The sequence below is a fragment of the Sceloporus occidentalis genome, unplaced genomic scaffold, assembly GCF_023333645.1.
Source record: "Sceloporus occidentalis isolate IW3139 unplaced genomic scaffold, rSceOcc1.0.p SCAF_139, whole genome shotgun sequence".
NCBI lineage: Eukaryota > Metazoa > Chordata > Lepidosauria > Squamata > Phrynosomatidae > Sceloporus > Sceloporus occidentalis.
Window position 1 is genome coordinate 942,710 of NW_028317119.1, and position 19,522 is coordinate 962,231.

Below are 19,522 nucleotides of genomic sequence, written 5' to 3' on the forward strand. Positions count from 1 at the left end.
TGTGCACAATGTCCATCTGGCGCTTTGTAAAGTGTGGACTGATGAGGTGGGTCCAGAGCACCGTGGTCTTGTTTATTGGGGCACTTGCTAAAGGAATAGTTGGCAAAATTGACAATGGGAGTAAGCGTGTGTTTTTATTTAGTTACCCTTAGGTGAAAAGGGAAATTGTATTTGTTCTGAAAGGGCAAATCTGCGTTAGAACAAGCAGTGGCTGGGGGTATCAAAACTTCTGTGTGTTCTCAAAGGCCTACCTTTACATTTATGATGGTGAATACGTTATAAATAATGCATGTTCTCTATGATCCCACCTGTATTTGGCAATTACTTTTTTGCACTTCCATTGATTTGAGGCATGGCAGTAATGATGTTTCCCATGGGTAAGCATCTCAAGTTTTTAATATTTCAATTTTCTTCTCCAGGTCGGACACCATGGCCAAATTCCAGGCTCCAGTGATAAATGACAACCCTTTGGGTTGGGGACCCTGCGCTGTACCTGACCAGTTCAAGGACATGCCCTATCAACCATTCAGCAAGGGGGACCGCCTTGGAAAGGTGCCTTTTGCTTAAACCTCTAATAGTCTTTGGAATGGTTTATGATGAGAATGTTTAATGTCAGAACAAGACTTTTAACCTATACTTCATTGCCTCTAGGTCTTGTAGATATAGCCTGTTTGTGTCATTAGCCACAACGTACGATACAGGGTTTTGGGGGATGCACAAGCGTGTGTTGTATGCTTCAAATCCTTATTGGTCTTTAGCATTATTAAAAGCAATATTATGACTTGCTTCACCTTTCCATGACAAACATTTTTAAAACCTCTGTCCATAAATAAGTTAGTTTTGGTGAGACCTATATCGGCCATTAACTCAACTTTTGCTTGCTGTTTTTGTCGTTTCTGGCACTAATGGGTGTGTTTGCATTGATAAGGTTGCAGATTGGACAGGAGCCACTTATCAGGACAAGAGATATACCAGTAAGTATAAACCCTCTGTTATCATTTTGTTCCACTTTTTTGGGTAGGTGCTCACCAGACTCCTGTGCATATCCACGAACTGCCATTATCTGACTGAACGTTTGTTTCTTACTCAACCTATATTTTTGTGCTCGGTGTCAGTAACTGTTTAATACGCCAAGTTCTCAGGCCTAAGCATTCAGTTGAAGAAACAGAACATAATATACTAGTTTCTGGACAGCTCACATTAATATGGCTGAAGAATGTGAACAATAAATGAGGGTGGAATCTTCTCTCGCTGTTTCTTCTCACATTTCACCAACCGTGCAGGCCTCCAGGATCTTAAGATCATTTGTATAGCAGTGCATGGATTGAAGTATATCCTTTCCCAGTTCCATGAAAAAACCCAGATGTTGCAGCTACTGCACTGCCAAACATAATTGGATTATTAATTTGTTGTCTAAAATGGGATGCTGAGAAGAAACGGGAATTAAACAATTACTTTGCTTAACCTGTTGATAGTTTGCTACATGCTATCATAACCTGTGATTTTATGACAGGTTTTTATTTAATGCCAACTGCCCTGAATATTTAGGTACAGGTTGCTGAGTGTATGAAGAGTAAAAACGTATGTAGGAGGTATATTTACATGTACTTTAAAAAAAAAAAAACGTCCAAATTTCCTTTCTAGATAAATATTCATCTCAATTTGGTGGTGGCAGCCAGTATGCATATTTCCATGAAGAAGATGAAACCAGCTTTCAGTTGGTGGACACTACAAAGATGCAGAAGACTGCATACCAGAGGAATAGGCTGCGATTTGCTCAGGTATGGGGAAAAAACATGGTGCTTCGGTTTTTTGTTCTTGCAAATGGGTAGTTCAAAATAATAATTACATGTGACAGACTTTTTTCTTTTGTCGGCCTTCTCATATATTTAGGACAGCCTTTTGCACATCCCATATCTCAATGTTTCATCAGTTAGGTAAAACTTCTTACAACTAAGCCACTGACCCTGTAGTTTTGAACTTAACATTTCACCTCCTTTTGAAAGATACAACCATTGTATCAGTGGTGTAATTTCAGTCATACCAGCTGTAGGGCAGTTCGCGCTGCAGGGTGGTGAAGTCGTTTTGGTAGTTGAACATATTAGTTGACACGCTTTAGGACTTGTATGAAATGCTCAAGAAAGGTCCACTAGGTCTTTAATCTCACTGCCCATCGAAAAATGCAGGATGCGCTTACACTGTGGGTCTCTCCTCGGCCAGCAGTAGCCGTCATAACTGTCTCTCTGTCTTGTGGAAGCAATTCTAAACAAGTGTGTGTGTGTGTGTGTTTGTGTGTGTGTGTATATATATAATCCAATTTGGGTTTGTATGTCTGCATCAGAATATGGTTTCTCGTGTAAACCTTACTTATGCTAAAAAAAATAACACTAAGCATGAAAAAGTGTACGTTTGAACAAACATACGGTAAAGATAGTGGGAAAGCAACGAGATTCTTTTGAGATCTACCCAATTCTAACTTCAATTTTGATTAGCCATTTACTGCAGGAATGTCTTGTCTTGCATTTTTTTCAATACCGAGTCCAAATATTAGTAGTGATATCTTATGCCTTTTGTTTTATTTTATAGAGGAATTTGCGTCGAGATAAAGACAGAAGAAATATGCTTCAGTTCAACTTACAGACTCTACCTAAAAGTGCCAAGCAGAAGGAGAGGTACATACTTTTTTGAAATAGTTATTCAAAGTTTACCTACAAAATATTCCAGTGCACCAGCCTCCTCTCGTTTTAAGATTTTCTGGAAATTAAACATTATATTGCTAATTACAGGGATCGTTTAAGGCTACAAAAAAAATATCAAAAGCAATTTGGTGTTCGCCAGAAATGGGACCAAAAATCTCAGGTACTGCTCTTTCCAGCCTCTTTCTTTTTTTCCATTTTGTATTTCCCCCACACACACCTGTGACTGTGTTTCAGACTCAGCTTAAACCACGTGATTCCTCTGTAGAGGTTCGGAGCGACTGGGAGGTAAAGGAGGAGATGGACTTTCCACGTTTGCTCAAAATGCGTTACCTGGATGTATCTGAACCTGTAGACATGTGAGTAACCTTTAGTGATGGACATGACTCATTAAATAGCTGCACAGTGGTGGTGGGTGTCCTTGGACTAGTAACATCCATTGGAGTTATGTGTAAATAAGATGTTTTTTTAACTGAAAGTAATGCATCATGGCTAGTGATCACCTTGGGTGTCATAGAAGAAGGAAGTGCCTGTAAGTTTGTTAGATGACATCATGAGATGAGAATGGGTTTGCTGTTGGGCTTTAATCGCACCATTACACTGTGGGGTCCTACTGAATGAGAAGAGATGGCCTTTTTTGTCACAATCCCCAGCGTGTTTAGCACTGTAGTAGAGGACTGCATTGGGAGGCGGATCCCGCCAAAAAACTTGCGGGCGGTCTTGCTAGGGGAGCGGGCAGTCAGACACTGTACCTGCGGGTCCCGGTAATCCCGCGCAGTCCTGCAAGGATGCCTTCTCGCTGCTCCATTACAGTGTGTCTCTTATCTTGCTCCGCCCAGGAACAAGGCGGAGTCACGTGATGTGACATCACTTCCTGTGACTCCGCCTTGTTCCTGGGCGGAGCAAGAGAAGAGACGCTGTGAGGGAACAACTCTAGGGCAGCCTTGCGGGACTGCGCGGGAAATCGGGTAAGGAGGCGCGCGTGATTGGCCACAAATGTGGCGGGAGCGGGCAGGATTGGCAACAAATGTAGCGGGAGCGGAACACCCACATTACGGGAGCGGGATTCAAAACAGCGGGAGCGGGATTAAAAAAGGCAGTCCCGTGCAGGGCTCTACACTGTAGCACCAATTTTAACCTGACATGTCTGTTATGTCAAGGTTCCTATATGACCATTTTTTGGTGATGTACCTTGTATGTCACCAGTCACTAATGGGTTCAAATGTAGCTTAGTAATGTAAACATCTGTAAGCAGCCATTGTTAAATCAAATTTTCCTTCACATACCATAGAGAATGTTGTGGAGCCCTGGAGTATTATGACAAAGCCTTTGACAGAATCACCACAAGAAACGAGAGACCATTGAAAAGCATCAAAAGAATCTTCCACACGGTGACTACAACAGATGATCCCATTATCCGAAAGGTAAGTTCCAGTCTCTGTTTAAAATACTTTAATCCAAGAGGACAGTAGAGCCTTTAATCCCTGCATATGGTATAAAAATGTGCACAGACCTAGTTTTCATTTAAATATACACCTTGTTATTGTTTTTCCCCTGTGGTAGAAGAATCATTTGTATTTAATTTTTCACTGTTCTCTGGTATCCAACTATAATATACAATATGACATTTTTCAAATTTCTATGTATCAATATAAGTGAGGCTTGTATATGATATGCACTGCTGCCAGCTTGACAGCTACTTATCTTCAATACTGAAACATCCTTAGGAAGTCTCTTGGACTTAAGCAGAATCTGTACATTTTAAACATGAAATTTAACATTTCATTAGCTATTTACCATCAAGAGTGGCATTTGATGTTTTAGTTAATGATTAATGCTAAGGCGATACCAGGCACTGAAATGTTTCCTGTACCTATAGCTTGCCAAGACACAGGGCAATGTGTTTGCCACGGATGCTATCCTTGCCACTCTTATGTGCAGCACCCGTTCTGTTAATTCCTGGGACATTGTGGTCCAAAAAGTTGGATCTAAGATTTTCTTTGACAAGAGAGATAACTCTGACTTTGGTAAGTATATTAAGACCATATAATTCTGTTTTTTTATATACAATTTTTCCAAGAAACCTTATTCTCTTTGCCACACAACTTTTTAATCTGCTAGATTGTGTAAATATATTTGATAGCAGTGGGCAGGCATATTTTGAATGTTTTATGAAAAGTGGTTCTGTTTCTAATGTTAAAATAATTACTCTGTTTAAAGAAATAAAAGCACATAAACGCGCACGCTATTAACTATCTGGCAAAAAACTGGTGCGCGCATTTAAATGAGCTGTTGGGCGACCTGCAGTTGGGTTATTTAAAAAAAAAAAAAGTGGCATATATATCTCTTTTAATGTCTTATGTTCTATCAAAATACAGACTTGTTGACGGTCAGTGAAACGGCTAATGAGCCCCCGCAGGATGATGTCAACTCCTTTAACTCTCCTCGAAATCTGGCAATGGAGGCCACTTACATCAACCACAACTTCTCCCAGCAATGTCTGAGAATGGTGAGTGTAGAATAGTGTAATACCCACTGCCGACAGCCTTGATACTGTTTTTTTGTTTGCACTCACATGTTTGTTTATTATACAGGGTAAAGATAAGTACAAATTTCCAAACCCAAACCCCTTCATAGAAGATGATGTGGATAAGAATGAGGTGGCGTCTGTGGCCTATAGGTAGGTGTGGTGTCCTGAAATGATTCATGATGAAACTATTATTATTTATTGTTTTATATAGCGCCATCAAATTCCGTAGCGCTGTACAATGGGTAGACAGGACATAACAAGTAGCATGTAATATAACAAATTGGCTAACGGAGACAACAGGTGAAGAGGGCCGTCTCTCCTTTTTTGTATGATGTGATGAATTATCACCTTGACAACTCCGTGGTGATCTTGTATTCTCTGTTCATGCTGGTGCCTGATCATGTCTTGTAAATTCCTTTCCAGGTACAGGCGCTGGACACTCGGGGATGACATTGATTTGGTTGTGAGGTGTGAGCATGATGGTGTGATGACTGGGGCCAATGGAGAAGTGTCTTTTATTAACATAAAGACTCTGAACGAGTGGGATTCCAAGGTAAGAGGGAAGATGCTAATGTCGAATGTTTGTGTGTGTTCTGAACTAGTGCAAAGCAATTTCCTAAACCTAGATGCAAGTTTGGCCTTTATTTACAAACACGTTTCTCTGTTTTGTGTATCTGTTCTAAAAATGGTGAACAAATGGAAGCAAATTTGGCCTGGCATTTAGGAGGCACTGTTTGGTTGTTAATTGTGGTATATCAGGACCTGGGTTATGAGAGGCCAACTCAACTAGATGTGTTATTGCCTGCGAACTAAGTTTTGTCTTATGCTTTTAACTGATAACATTTGCTTTCCTTCAATCATGTGGCAAATTGCAAAAGTCCCTGAATAATAGCATTTCTAGTAAAATTAGTTCCTGATGCACCCTTTTCTAAATACAGGCAAACTTATTCAGAGTGTTAACTGTCACACTTCGATTTATAGTAATGTATGCATGCTCTAATCTATGACACAGCTCAGCTTTTCACAGTATCTTGCTTAATGTCACGTAGCACTGTAATGGTGTAGATTGGCGACAGAAGCTGGACTCCCAGAGGGGTGCGGTGATTGCTACCGAGCTAAAGAATAACAGCTACAAACTGGCACGCTGGACTTGTTGCGCTCTGTTGGCTGGATCAGAGTATCTGAAATTAGGGTAAGTAAATTGAGCCCTTAATGGAACACTGAACAATCTGGTGAAAAGATATTATGGTTGTGCATTGTTCAGAGCAGTCCAGTCTTGTGCTTGGCATACTGTATAAAAGATTAGCTACATAGGCTTGACAGTGTTCGGTGTGGTTTGCTGTTTCAAATTCAATTCTATTTCCCTAAAGGTATGTGTCCCGTTACCATGTGAAGGATTCCGCTCGCCATGTTGTCTTGGGCACTCAGCAGTTCAAGCCCAGCGAGTTTGCCAACCAAATAAACCTGAGCATGGAGAATGCATGGGGCATCTTGCGCTGTGTGGTGGATATCTGCATGAAACTGGATGAGGGCAAATACCTTATCCTGAAAGACCCCAACAAGGTGAGACTATGGATGTATTGTTTCCTGTGTGAATGCAGGGACAAGCAAACCGAGACATTTATAAAACTTAAATTTTGTTTCCTTTTACAGCAAGTAATAAGGGTTTACAGCTTGCCTGATGGCACTTTCAGTTCAGAAGAGGATGAAGATGACGATGATGAGGAAGAGGAAGTAGAAGAAGGTTGGTGCACAAGGGAATTGTTTCAGTTAGATAATTTTAAGACGAACTGGTACATGTAAATATAACATTTTAAACCTAGTTATAATATATTCCGGTCTATAACTTTTGCCACTCAAGGTATGACCTAAGAGTTGAGCTGTCTCTGCGTAATGTATCAGGTGACTCCAGAAAACAGATTAAGCTTTACATTATTTATAAGCTATATGTTAGGACTATACTCTTATTGCAGTAGATGCTCTTAGGTTTGCCTTTCATAACTTATAGAAAGTCAGTGAGTTGAAACGGTTAGTGTTTACACACTGAAGTGGCAATATGCAGATATCTCGTGTGTAAGTTTATATTGTGCATCCTGACATTTTTATGTTGGAAGCTCCCAGGAGTCCGTACAAACTGCAAATACTACATTTTTTTACTGAAGGTAGGAACGTTTTAAAAGTGACTTCCTGCTATAATATGCATTAAAGTACATATAATTATTTGTTTTATATAGCGCCATCAAATTCCATTGCGTTGTACGATGGGTGTAGTGTTCCTTTAAAAATATGCAATACTATACCCAGGCCAGTCCCTTTACTTGCTGTAAAGACTGTTCAGGCATTGAAGCAGATACACAACAGAATACCCACACAGACCCACAGCAGTTACTCTGGGAAACTTTCCTCCAATCCATTTGGGTTCCTGTATAATAACTATTATATCCTGTTTAAAAAAACTTTTTGCGTATTGTAATAGAGAAGCTAAATTTGTTTTTTTTTTTATGTTGCAGAGGAAGAAAGTTAAATCTTTGTGTCAGATGTTTGGATTTTGGAACATATTTCCTTCATCCTGGACCTGCAAGAGGAGAGAGCTATTAAAAGAAAATAAATATTGTGCACAAACCTATGCTTTTGTTTTGGGTTTTTTCTTCCTTTGCTTTATGTCCCTAATGGTTAGGAGCAAGTTTATATATTAGAGGTGAACTGTGGCCCAGGGGTCAACAAATTTGGTTTGGATCTGGGAACTGCTGCTGGGGCCCCCGTGTGATCGCTCTCCAGAGCAGGAATATGTGGCATATACATTATAGCGGTGGCTGCCTGCTTTAAAATCCATCACAGGAGAGTGACCACAAAGTGCAAATAGCACCTCACGAAATGGCACTGAAAAATACGAAACATGGTATCACTGCTCAGGAGATGTTGCTGAACACATTGCGATGGTGTTTGGAAGTGGTACATACCAAGAGCTGTAAATTCATACCTGAATTAGTATGTGTGTGGGGAAAAAATGACCACACACTTTGACGAAAGCTGTCAGTAGTATAAGAGTTAATCGTCATTTGAAATACCGTAAGATGTCTACTTTTCAAAAATACATGGTTTGATTGGTGGCGAATTGAATTGGACGGGCTTAAAGATGTCCCATTGAGAAAGGATGACCAGATTGGAAACACAAATTGGTTTTACATACAAATCTTAGCATTTGGTTAGCTGGCTTCTTTAATTTGAAAAACCTTTTACTCATCAACAAAAGATAGTCAGAATTTATTATTTTTTTTGGACAGCCTTGGTCATGAAGCGTGCAAAAAGAAAAAAATTAGCCACGTCCTTAAGGGGTTAAGGGTGGAGGATGATTGGCAGCAGGAAAGGCAGACCAGCAGCCAATGGGAGAGGCCTCATGTACCTAGTGGTCTCCCACACCACCCAGCACAACTATTCATGCTCTGCACTGCAGACAAATACATTTCACAGCATGTTGGGACCCCTTGCCACCCGGGGCCCTAGGGCAGTTGCCCTTTTTGCTGTATTGTTCATCCGCACCTGCTGAAAGGTTTGACTGTGCCTTTCGTTCCTAGATCTCTTCTTACTCTTGTTTTCACTGAACCATAAATCGCAAACATAGAAACACTACACTCACCTGGGATTTGTATAATGTGGGTACAAGAAATTCATCCTCCCTTTTGCATGTCAGCCATGTTAAGCCATCCTCTATAAACCAGCAAAATGTGCTTTCCCCATGCAGGGCATATTGGTGGTAATTTTTGCGCTGCTGCCTGTAATAGAAACAAAAAATATACATCTTTTGGCATAATATTGAAGGCCTAATTTTGTAATTACTTTTCTGCCTTAAACATCAGTACGAAAACAAGTACAATAACAATAAAAATTGTTTCTTTTCCATAGGCCAGTTTGCTTCACCATCCCTGTTTGCCAATCCAGCAATGTTCTAGCGTGATTTGCTGATTGGTTTTTCACCTACACCAAGAAGGCCTTTCTCCAAATTAGCTGGCAACAGTGCGTTTCCTCTTGTTTTTGCTTATTTAGTTTATCACACGTGGCTTCTCCATTTTGGCTTCTTTTTGTTGAATAAATAATGACAGTAAAATGTCATGTGTTCTTCATCTGAGGTTGTATTTACCTAATTTTTAGATTTGCTAAGAAACAGGTTATGTCCTGATATGTAAAACCATAGAAGTCAGAGGGTGGTTTGTTTTTTTTCTTTCACCCGACTGTACTTATGTTAATGAAATTACAAATTCGCAATCCTCTGTTTTGTAAAATACTGTTGTAGTCCAAGCCTGTCTGATAGCCTTCTTTGTGATTTTAATTTAAACTAAATTTAAACTATGTACCTTCCACGTCTAGCAAATTTCATACCCAAAGTGGACGGAGTTGCAGGGACTTTTTGACTATGGCCAGCACCCCAGCCACCAACTCCACAGCAGCTGATTAATGAAATATCAAATCATACCCCAGATCTCGGTCTCTTTAAAGTACACAGCGTCTGGGGCTGTGCCATCTTTATTATATAATTGGGCAGGTTGCAGAGATCTCCCCTGCAAACCAACCCACTGTGCAGCGGCACACAAGGGGGCAATCTTCGCCCAGTTTTGTTAGACGCACAGCTGTCCCCTGGATCTGCAACCCTAGACCTCAACTAAACAAGCTGCTGTTCAGTTGCCACTTGAAGATGCATAGTTAATTCAAAAGTTAAGTTGACCCACAAAAGCTGCTTGTGGTTTGCCATTGTGTAATCTCACCAAATTGTGTTAGTGAAGTATTCATATTAAAAATAGATTTATATTAGATATGTTATGGTGTCAAATAACTTGCATGTGTCTGTTCACGTGCAACCCTTGAGCTTACACTATAAACCTGTTAAGAGCCAGGCAAGTATCGTATGCCTCTGCAGACCCAAAATTGGAGAGGGTGGGAAGGAGGCACAAGTGGGCCATTTGAAGTTGGAAATATTGACACCTGCCACTAATGACTTCTATGTTTGTTATTTTACAGATATGAATGTTTTCAGCTTATTTTAGTGTAACATTGCACCGTGAATAACATAAGTAATTATGTCACACACACCGAAAGGACCAATTTACCGAAAATAGTTATTTAAAACTATTTTCTGGAATAGTTACTGCAAACAAACAAATCTCTTCTTCACCAAGACATTTAACAAATATTCAGAGAATTTAAATGTAACAATTGTCCTCCCCTCCACCCAAAAATGTGTTCTTTATTTAGAGAATAGTAAAGTATAATGTCACTTCAGTATGTTATTTTGGGCACGACACGTGGACCAATCTGTTATGGAGATACTTTGTCATTTCAGCTGTTATCCAATCTAAAACAATGCTTATATTGTTTTCTTTACAAAATCCTTATAAATATAGAGAGTTATGTACCCGTATACTTATTTGGTTAAAAATATTAAAGTAATTATAATTGATGACATTAATACATTTTATAGACACACAGAAAACAAACACTGCCAGAGTCTACTGGGCCCTGAAAACACCCCCTTAGGGTGTCCCATGTCTAGTAGAATTTCAACATGAAACAACCCCCTTTCAGACCTAAAGCATGTACTGTATGTTGTGACGGGAACGACCTGGGTACTCCCGCCAGACACTGCTTCCTTCTCCGCATAGCCATCAGGTATACAAGACTTAGATCGTCAGATGAAGCCAGTATCTTCCTGGATCCCTGCAGCTTTCACAGGTGCTGTTCAGAGACCAGCGGCACTCTGTTGTTGCCAGCGCTTCAGCTGGGGCTAGGGGATCTTCTGGTTCGGCCTGCTGCTGGGAAGGGAGGACGGCTTCCCCCACTCCCACCTGTCGCTTGGAGGGAGGACCAGTTCCTCCGCTCCTGGAATAGTGACCTTCGCCACCAACCGCTTCAGTTCGGCTATTTCCTCCTCGGTGGGCTGCCATCTCAGCAAGCAATGCTGCAGCTTAGCCAGCTCCCCAAAGCGCTGTTCTGGGGTGGCCAGGATCTTGTCTTGGCAGCTGCAACAATTTTCCACGGCAACTTCCCACAGCTCTATTTGAATCAGGGCTCTCCGTTCCAGGCGTACTTCTTCTGGAATCGTCCCTCCTCGTATCGCCAGGGCGATCTCAACTCACCAACGATCTCAAAGACCCATAACAGAGTTTGCCGCTTGTAATCATTAGCTCCCTGCATCACATTCCTCCATAGATTCCTGTCCCAGGTAAGCTGCCTGTCCATCTCGCTCATTATCCAGACTGCTTCTGTAGATTGCCGACCTTTTCTACAGTCTGTTATGGAACTTCTTTGCTACCCCATTCCTGACACCGGCTCATTTCTTCTGCCCTAGCTGTCGCTGATGGTGTCGCATCTCCACCGAAAGCAGGCCTGTTAGTCCCGGTGGTGGTTTGGACATTCCCTTTGCAAGGAAACATCCCACCACTGCCACCAATGTAATGAGAACGACCCGTACCCCGACTGGGCACTCCTGCCAGACGCTGCTTCCTTCTCCCCATAGTCACCAGGAATACAAGACTTCGATCGTCAGATGGAGCTAGCATCACAGAAATCAAAGCAGGAAATGCAGCTCCTCAGGAACCTCTGTGGCACCGAGATTTACCCAATAACAAGACAGAACTCCCATTGAGGTAAAGTGTGGGAGCAGGACAGATATCTATACAGACAACATAATCTGATCAGGAGTATAATCCCATCAACTACCAGACGCCTCCATGCAGTTCTATGGCCAGCAATGCCCACCTGACAAAAAGTCACTATTTGCGGGGTGATCCCAAGGGAGTGGTGTACCAATGGGGAGCTCAGGATCCGAGGATATTATGTTCCAAAAAGCACCTTGGGACCCTGAGCGATAGTGACAGAAACGTCAACGGCAATAGTCTGCTCGGTAGCCGGGCCAGAGTTCCATAGCAGCGGCTAGGTAAACCCTGGTCCTAAAACAAGGGTTCCCAAATGAGCTCCCTTTCTGTAACTACCACTGAGTGTTGGTCACCATGAGAATAGTGTAACCCCAAAAGAGCAACGTTGTGGGACAACAGGTGTCCATATCAGCAGACATCTCCTCCGTTCCTAGCCGCCACACAGTTCCATTGATTTGCGGATAGGTCCCAGTCGGTTATGGGAGTCTGGTTAGGGCAGTCCAGGCGAGGTTTTCCGGTCACCCTGTGCCCCACAATGAGCACAGGGTGACTTAAGAGGGAGCTGGGCAAGCAGGCAAGGAGTCTCCCCAGGAATCCATCAGTGCCCCCTCCCAAACTCAAATCTACCACCATGTGTCCACAGTCTCAGGGGGTTACCGTTCGAAAAGGAGGTGGGAAATGAATATTTCTGTCATCAGTAAAGATCAATTCCATGTTTTCACTCTATTCTGGTGAGTCCCATTTAAAGATTTAGCAAAATTCCATAAAAAGCATCTAGACTTTAAAGGGACAGTGATGTTTTCAAAACTGTTATTTTATAGACTTAATTCGTTTAAAAGACTGTCTAGAATTTACAAATATCATATGGTTCTAGATAAATCACTATACAAGCATTAACAATGCTGACTGAACGCACATCTGTTGGGTCTCCTAAGAGATTGTTATGACCCAAAAAAAGGGAAAGTTGACAGAAGTTGTGGTTTCATGGTATTGGCCTAAACCAAGTCCTCAATCCCTCCCTGTAGCTAACCTACATGTTGCTGTCCTCTCTACTGAATATGCATATGATGTTATACCTTGCTTCTCCCCTCAGGAGGACAGGTGGCACAGTATGCAATGGAGATGCTGGTTAGGCACAGTCCTATGTAGCGCAACAGGGTCAGTTATAAGGGAGATCTTCTATAACCCCAACTATTCTATAACCTTGGAGAATCATTCATAGGCATAGTGTCAGGCATCACCCAGAGTCCCATGTTTGGATCTCATGATTTCCTCAGAAGAAGCCCTTATCAGCTATCTTACCCATACACCTTGGTCGTCTTTCCTCTGACAGATAAGGTTGCTTCGATTCCCTTTGATATGTAAGTCACATTTGAAATCTCCATAGGAATATAGTGGTAAAATTGCCCTGAAGGAAATATAAACAACATATTTTATAGCATAACACAAATTATGATATATGTTATTATGAAACTTGAATGCTCCTATGCTATCATTACCAGCTTTACATCAGTGACAATTGTCTGTATTTGTAGTTGATTTGTAGTTGATCCAAAGCATAATTTTACACTTTAGTAAAAAGCAGTAATTTATAAAATAAACATTTTATTGTTCCCATTCACATAGAGTTTAAGAAACATGCCTGAAATTGAATATTTCAACTTCATATTATATGTAGGGAGAAAATGCCTCTGGGAGGCTTGTGTGTATTCAGTTTAGCTGTATAGCATATAACATATGATGAAATTGCTGTGTATATAGCGAGATGTACCTCCGATATAGCGAGATGTACCTCCGAGGTCTATAAGGAAATCTAGTTGTCCAAAAATTGACTGAAAGTGAACCTGTCATAATAGACATGACAAGGTGATACTATATACTGTAGAAGGCCAAATTTCACCTAAACATTGTGCCACTAAATGTATAGGTGAAAGTTTTGGCCAACTGCCATAAGGACAGTGGGTTGACAACCCAGCAAGTGGCTCACCCAGCAGTCTGATTTCCCAGTGCTGACCAAGAAATAGGCATACAAGTAAGTCTTCCATCCATACCTCCTCTAACCTTCCCAATATATACCCAGTTTGCTGTGAGGTGTCTGTGGTCATTATTTCATTAAAAAAAATTCATGTGGTTATAGAATTATATTGTGCCTACCCAGTATCCCATAGGTGTTCTTAGAAAGTTGATGGACGTCCTCTGTATAAAGCCCCAGGTAATCTCTATGTTTGGACTGCTCCTTCAGTGGTCGGTGAAGGACAACGATAAAGGTTATCATTTTATCCATGATAATTGCCACACGTCTTTCATCTAAAATTCTGAGGGTCAAGCTGACAGGAAAATATTCACATTATATAAATGTGTTTTACCAATTAATATGAAAGTACATGTCACCAATACACTCACCCTTTCTGTGCTTCTACCCTTATCTTGTTCCAGCTGAAGACTGTCTTCTGTTTACTGTTAGTGATGGTTATAGTCTCGGTAGTAACCTCCAATTGGATTCCCAACCCAAGGCTCTGGAATCCAAGCTTCCCAATGTATGTGTTTCCTGATGCATCTGTGCTCCCATCTTTGTTTTTACCAACCAGTTCACAATAAACAGAGATTCCTGGATATGTGTATTTTAAATCATTATATACTGGTTTGTTCAATTTATTTATTCAATTTACAATTATTTAGCTTTTCTTACCAGTGACTGGATCCTCCACCAGATTTAGGAAGACCCCAGGGCTCTGCTTGACATTAAAACAAATCTCTAGATTGACATCTGATGGTTTAACAATGAAGTGAGGGTCTCCATCGACTACAAGAGGCATAAAAAGGTAAATTCATAATCTATTTTAGTAACACCATGACAAAAAAATAACATAAAAACTTTGCTAAAATTACTGTATGACCAATAAAATCAGCTCCAACAAAAATGTTACGAAAAAGACAATAGTGGTTTTTTTAAAGCAAGTATAATATGACCTATGTAAACATTGTTTGTATGTTGTCAATGCAGGGGTTATAACCAAAATAAGGTGGCTATGTAGCGAGCCAGTGGTACCCAAAGCAACCATTCACATTACTAAATAAGAATAAAAATCCGTCACTAGTGAAATGTTTGGTTACAAGGCTAGAGATTTTTTTGGGGGGGCAATGCAGTATAGAGTTCATGAACTTAGTTAGCTTCCTAAGTATCCAGTGATCCCATGTCAGGGATCAGACAGGGGCATTCACATAATTTTAAACTTAAAAAGCAAGTAGCAGCTATAATGCCTTTCATTGTGTATTGGCTATGTGCATAATCTACCCAGCTGCAGGCGGGAAGATAAATTGTTATAATTTTCTTACAGAGGCAACCTCTGCAGCCTGATCCTGATACTAAAACTATTCAAGGGCTTAGCAGCAAGATCTACCAAGCCATACACAAAACAGATTGTTAAAGTAGTTTGCCTGGAGATTAACTGCCATCGGCAGTCCCTGGTGACTTAGGACAGATGGTGAGTTTTATTTATTATGTTCTCATATTTTACATTATTTTGCTTGTATATAAAACCGTAGATTTGGATGGAACATTAATTTGTTTGTTTGTTACAAATATTACAACCACCACACTACCTCTTTCACCATTTCTCTGTGCCTTATGTTTTCCTCAAGATTGTAAGCTTGCGAGCAGGGCTCTCTCCACCTAATGTATCGGTCTGTCAATTCTCGTCTTGTCATACCTCTTGAATATATGTATTGTATTAAGCACTGCGTAAATTGTTGGCGCTATATAAATAAAAGATAATAATAATTTGATCCTGGCCTTTTTTTCTGCAGGACCTCAAATCTGTTTGTTTCATTAGGTACTTGCAGTTACAAAAGGTAAATTTTCCTCTTCAACTGCAACAGTTGACAGGCTAGTCCTTGAACAAACAGATTTCTGAACCAGATACAACCCTTTTGAAAATCTGCAAGACCGACTCCTAAGTGGTATTATTGGAAAGTGGAAGTGTTTTGGAACAGCCGCAACTCAGAAGACCACAAAGGGGAGTCACGAGTGCTGATGTGGGCCAGGTACTATAGTGTAGCCAAGGGACACTAGAACCTTACAATTCCATTTAAACAACACCTTTGTTGCCATGGAGTCTGATTCACTTTTAGTCCTAGCTAACAGAATACGCATCCAAGCAATTCACCATCTCAAGTTACAAATTTTTTCTCTCTTTAGGACAGGATTTCAATACAAAAGGTACCCAATCCTCTGGAATATCTCACTGCACTGGTGTCAGAGTCCACCTCGTGCTGCTCATTTAGAGGCAGCTGGTTGCTACACCTGGTTGCATGTTGGTCCTCCTCCAAAACATGGCCAAAATCATGTAATATTCAAGCAGTCCTGCACTCTTAAAGATGCATTTATAACAGGGGCGCCCAACATGCGGGCGAACCTCGAGGTGCGGCCCGCCTGAGATCAGCAGCCAGGATCACAAGAGCCCTGCTGCTTACTTGTGGGAGGGTCTATTCTCTGCTCCAGTCCCGCCTCCTCTGTGGGGAGAACGAGGGAGGCCGCGCCCCCTGCTGAAGTCTGTGAGCGGCATCGAGAGCTGTAGAGCAGGTAAGGGGGTGGGGTAGGTTGTGTGAATGAGTATGTCTGATTGAGGGAATGAATCTGTGAATGAATGAATTTGTGTGTGTGTGATAGCATGGATGTGTAAGTGCTGGAACCTAGGCATGATGGGACTGTGATTGCTGTTAGCAATCACACTCCTATCATGCCAAGTCAGCCAGTACATGCTGAAACCTGGCTAGCTGCCCCCCTTGTGTATTGATGCTGCCAGCAGTATGGGGTCTGCACTTAGAGCCACCCTTTACCAGCACGTATTGGCTGACTTGGGATGATAGGAGTGTGATTGCTAACAGCAATCTGCTAACAGCAATCACAGTCCCATCATGCCTAGGTTCCAGCATTTACTGGTTGCCTGGGTATAAAAAGAGTGTGTTTGCTGTTAGCAATCACACTCCTATCATGCCAAGTCAGCCAGTACATGCTGAAACCTGGCTAGCTGCCCCCCTTGTGTATTGATGCTGCCAGCAGTATGGGGTCTGCACTTACAGCCACCCCGTACCAGCATGTATTGGCTGACTTGGGATGATAGGAGTGTGATTGCTAACAGCTAATAGCAATCTGTTAACAGCAATCACAGTCCCATCATGCCTAGGTTCCAGCATTCACTGGTTGCCTGGGCATAAAAAGAGTGTGTTTGCTGTTAGCAATCACACTCCTATCATGCCAAGTCATATTGTTGATTTTTTTTGTCCAATTGTGGTGTGTTACTTTTAATAAAAGTGTGGTTACACACTAAAATTGGACAAAAAATACAGTGCCCAGCCAACCAGTACATGCTGGAATCTGGGTATGCCTGAGATTGCTGTTAACAATCATAATATATAATTTTTTTGTACAATTTTGGTGTGTAACTTACTTTTATTAAAAGTGTGTGTGGGGGGGGTCACTTTCAGTTTCCGCTAAGTGAACCCTGAATTTTCGGTTTTGGTCCAGAATTTTCATTTTAGTGCATCGCTAAAATAAATAGAACTATTTTATTTTTACTTATCCAGAATCCTGAATTTGTAGGGCCAGAAATCCCAGAAATCAGTGAGAGAAAAGTAAAGGTTTTGTGTCATTTACTTTATTTTAATCTGCATATTTTATTAAAGGCCATATTTTCTCTCAGTGAAAAATGAGTGCGGCCCTCGCACGTATACAATTCTGATGAAGTGGCCCACTGCAGAAAAAACTTGGACACCCCTGATTTATAATAAACTGACGTTTAGAGGACAGGCAGCGCATGCTGTCACAAGGCCCACACAACATTCATAGCAGATATGGCCTACTGTTGTTTTTTTTATTACAAAATTACCAATGTATTATTTATAAAATTAATGTAATCATACAACCCCAGTTAAAAATGCACTTACCAAAGCTCTTTCTTGTTGCAGCTAAAACGCAAAAAAAAGAAAAAAAAAATCACACTGTTAAAGCCACATACTTGAAAATACTTGCAACAATTAAAAGACCATGACAACCTCCTACATTAAAGATGTTAAACAATGTTGTATTATGAAACACATAGTTTCATTATTTCCACCTCCCCTTATACTTACAGGCAGCGTGAAACTTTTTTGGAATGTTTTCTGAAAGAGACAACAGAAAATTGTATTACAATTTCCATATAAAGCAGACGTGCAATGAGCCATGCTGCAGATGCAACAAAAGTGAGTACTAGTGATTAACTACTAAATCACTAGTGAATTCTAATGGCCAAAGAATAGGCATGGTTAGAGGTGTAGCTTACGGTAGGAATTCTCTCTTCTCTGCTGGTATATAAAAAAAAAAAAAGTCTTTCCCTTATTGATTTTTATAAATAATCTTATTATTGAACCATAGGGTTCCTACAATTAGTCACCACAATATACCGTATTTGCTCGATTATAAGACGACCCCGATTATAAGACGACCCCCCAAAATCTGAATATTAATTTAGGAAAAAAAGAAAAAGCCTGAATATAAGACGACCCTATAGGAAAAACGTTTTACCAGTAAATGTTAATTCATGTAAACTATTACATTTTTTAATAAAAGCTATGATTGAGAAAAATATTTTTTTGTTTTTATTTCCTTGTATTTTCCAACCTGCCCCCCAGTTACGCACATCTGCCCCCAGGCTTGCCACTCCAATATGGCACTATGGCCCATGATATGCCTTTTAACCCTCTATATGCGACTGTGCCCCATGATATGCCTTTTAACCCCCTATGTGCCACTCTGCCTCCAGAAATGCCTTATACCCCTATATGCCACTCTGGCATTTAGGGGGTTAAAAGGCATATTATGGGGCAGAGTGGCATATATGGAGGTATAAGGCATTTCAGGAGGCAGAGTGGCGTTCGGGGGGTTAATAGGCATTTCATAGAGCACTCTGCCTCCAGAAATGCCCTATGCCCCCATTTAACACTCCCCCCCCACACCCACTTACCGGGGCTTCCATTTTCCTGCTGTATACCGGGGCAGCAGTCTTCCTTCTGTCTCCCCCCCATTTAACACTCCCCCCCCACCCCACACACACTTACCGGTGCTTCCAATTTCCTGCTGTATACCGGGGCAGCAGTCTTCCTTCTGTCTCCCGCTGCAGCCGGAAGGAGGTGTGGCTAGCAGCGGGGGGTTGTCTGGGTCCATCGCGCAGACCTTCCCCGGCTGTCAGAACTCTGATCTCTGACAGTCGGGGAAGGTCTGCGCGATAGACGCAGACAACCCCCGCTGCTAGCCACACCTCCTTCCGGCTGCAGCGTAAGTTGTCTACGCGGATCACGTGGACGTCAACCCGCTGCCCCGGTATACAGCAGGAAATTGGAAGCACCGGTAAGTGTGTGTGGGGTGGGGGGGGAGACAGAAGGATCCAGGTCCCCTGCAGCGGGTATTAGAAGACGAGGGGTATTTTTCAGAGCATTTGCTCTGAAAAAAACCTCGTCTTATAATCGAGCAAATACGGTAGTGTTTGTGATTGATTATAAAATGGTTCATATTTGAAACGTCTTGGGGAAAGCTCAATTAGAGCTCCACATGAAGCATACTTAAGCCCCACTTAAGGTCTTTGGAGCTTCCTTGTTTAGCTGGCATAATG

General features: G+C 41.3%; 2 protein-coding genes across 2 annotated transcripts in view; one reads left to right on the top strand and one right to left on the bottom strand.

Moving 5' to 3' along the window:
* Positions 1-429: 429 nt before the first annotated feature.
* On the top strand, positions 430-7,756 carry LOC149281086 (eukaryotic translation initiation factor 3 subunit D). Its single transcript, XM_089499740.1, has 15 exons — positions 430-552; positions 929-974; positions 1,645-1,781; positions 2,587-2,672; positions 2,787-2,859; positions 2,934-3,055; positions 3,988-4,120; positions 4,576-4,723; positions 5,075-5,205; positions 5,291-5,376; positions 5,650-5,779; positions 6,276-6,418; positions 6,597-6,789; positions 6,880-6,970; positions 7,737-7,756. The coding sequence occupies exons 1-15, from the start codon at positions 430-432 to the stop codon at positions 7,748-7,750; spliced, it is 1,656 nt and encodes a 551-aa protein (XP_089355866.1). The 3' UTR covers positions 7,751-7,756.
* Positions 7,757-7,759: 3 nt separating this feature from the next.
* Positions 7,760-19,522, bottom strand: part of LOC149281087 (inter-alpha-trypsin inhibitor heavy chain H3-like) — a 30,623-nt gene continuing 18,860 nt past the window's right edge. Inside the window, exons 14-22 of the mRNA XM_089499773.1 lie at positions 18,006-18,035; positions 17,820-17,840; positions 14,563-14,676; positions 14,277-14,481; positions 14,028-14,200; positions 13,176-13,281; positions 11,064-11,237; positions 8,864-8,999; positions 7,760-7,801 (exon numbers count right to left, since the gene is read on the bottom strand). Of these exons, the coding sequence (XP_089355899.1) occupies positions 7,760-7,801; positions 8,864-8,999; positions 11,064-11,237; positions 13,176-13,281; positions 14,028-14,200; positions 14,277-14,481; positions 14,563-14,676; positions 17,820-17,840; positions 18,006-18,035 (1,001 nt within the window). The remainder of the gene's footprint in view (positions 7,802-8,863; positions 9,000-11,063; positions 11,238-13,175; positions 13,282-14,027; positions 14,201-14,276; positions 14,482-14,562; positions 14,677-17,819; positions 17,841-18,005; positions 18,036-19,522) is intronic.

What these genes read in the sequence shown, in the direction of transcription:
- LOC149281086 (XM_089499740.1), top strand. Translation starts at nt 430, where the DNA reads ATGGCCAAATTCCAGGCTCCAGTGATAAATGACAACCCTTTGGGTTGG. An exon ending in AGTGCCAAGCAGAAGGAGAG is followed by an intron (nt 2,673 to 2,786) that starts GTACATACTTTT and finishes TGCTAATTACAG; the next exon opens with GGATCGTTTAAGGCTACAAA. An exon ending in AATGGGACCAAAAATCTCAG is followed by an intron (nt 2,860 to 2,933) that starts GTACTGCTCTTT and finishes ACTGTGTTTCAG; the next exon opens with ACTCAGCTTAAACCACGTGA.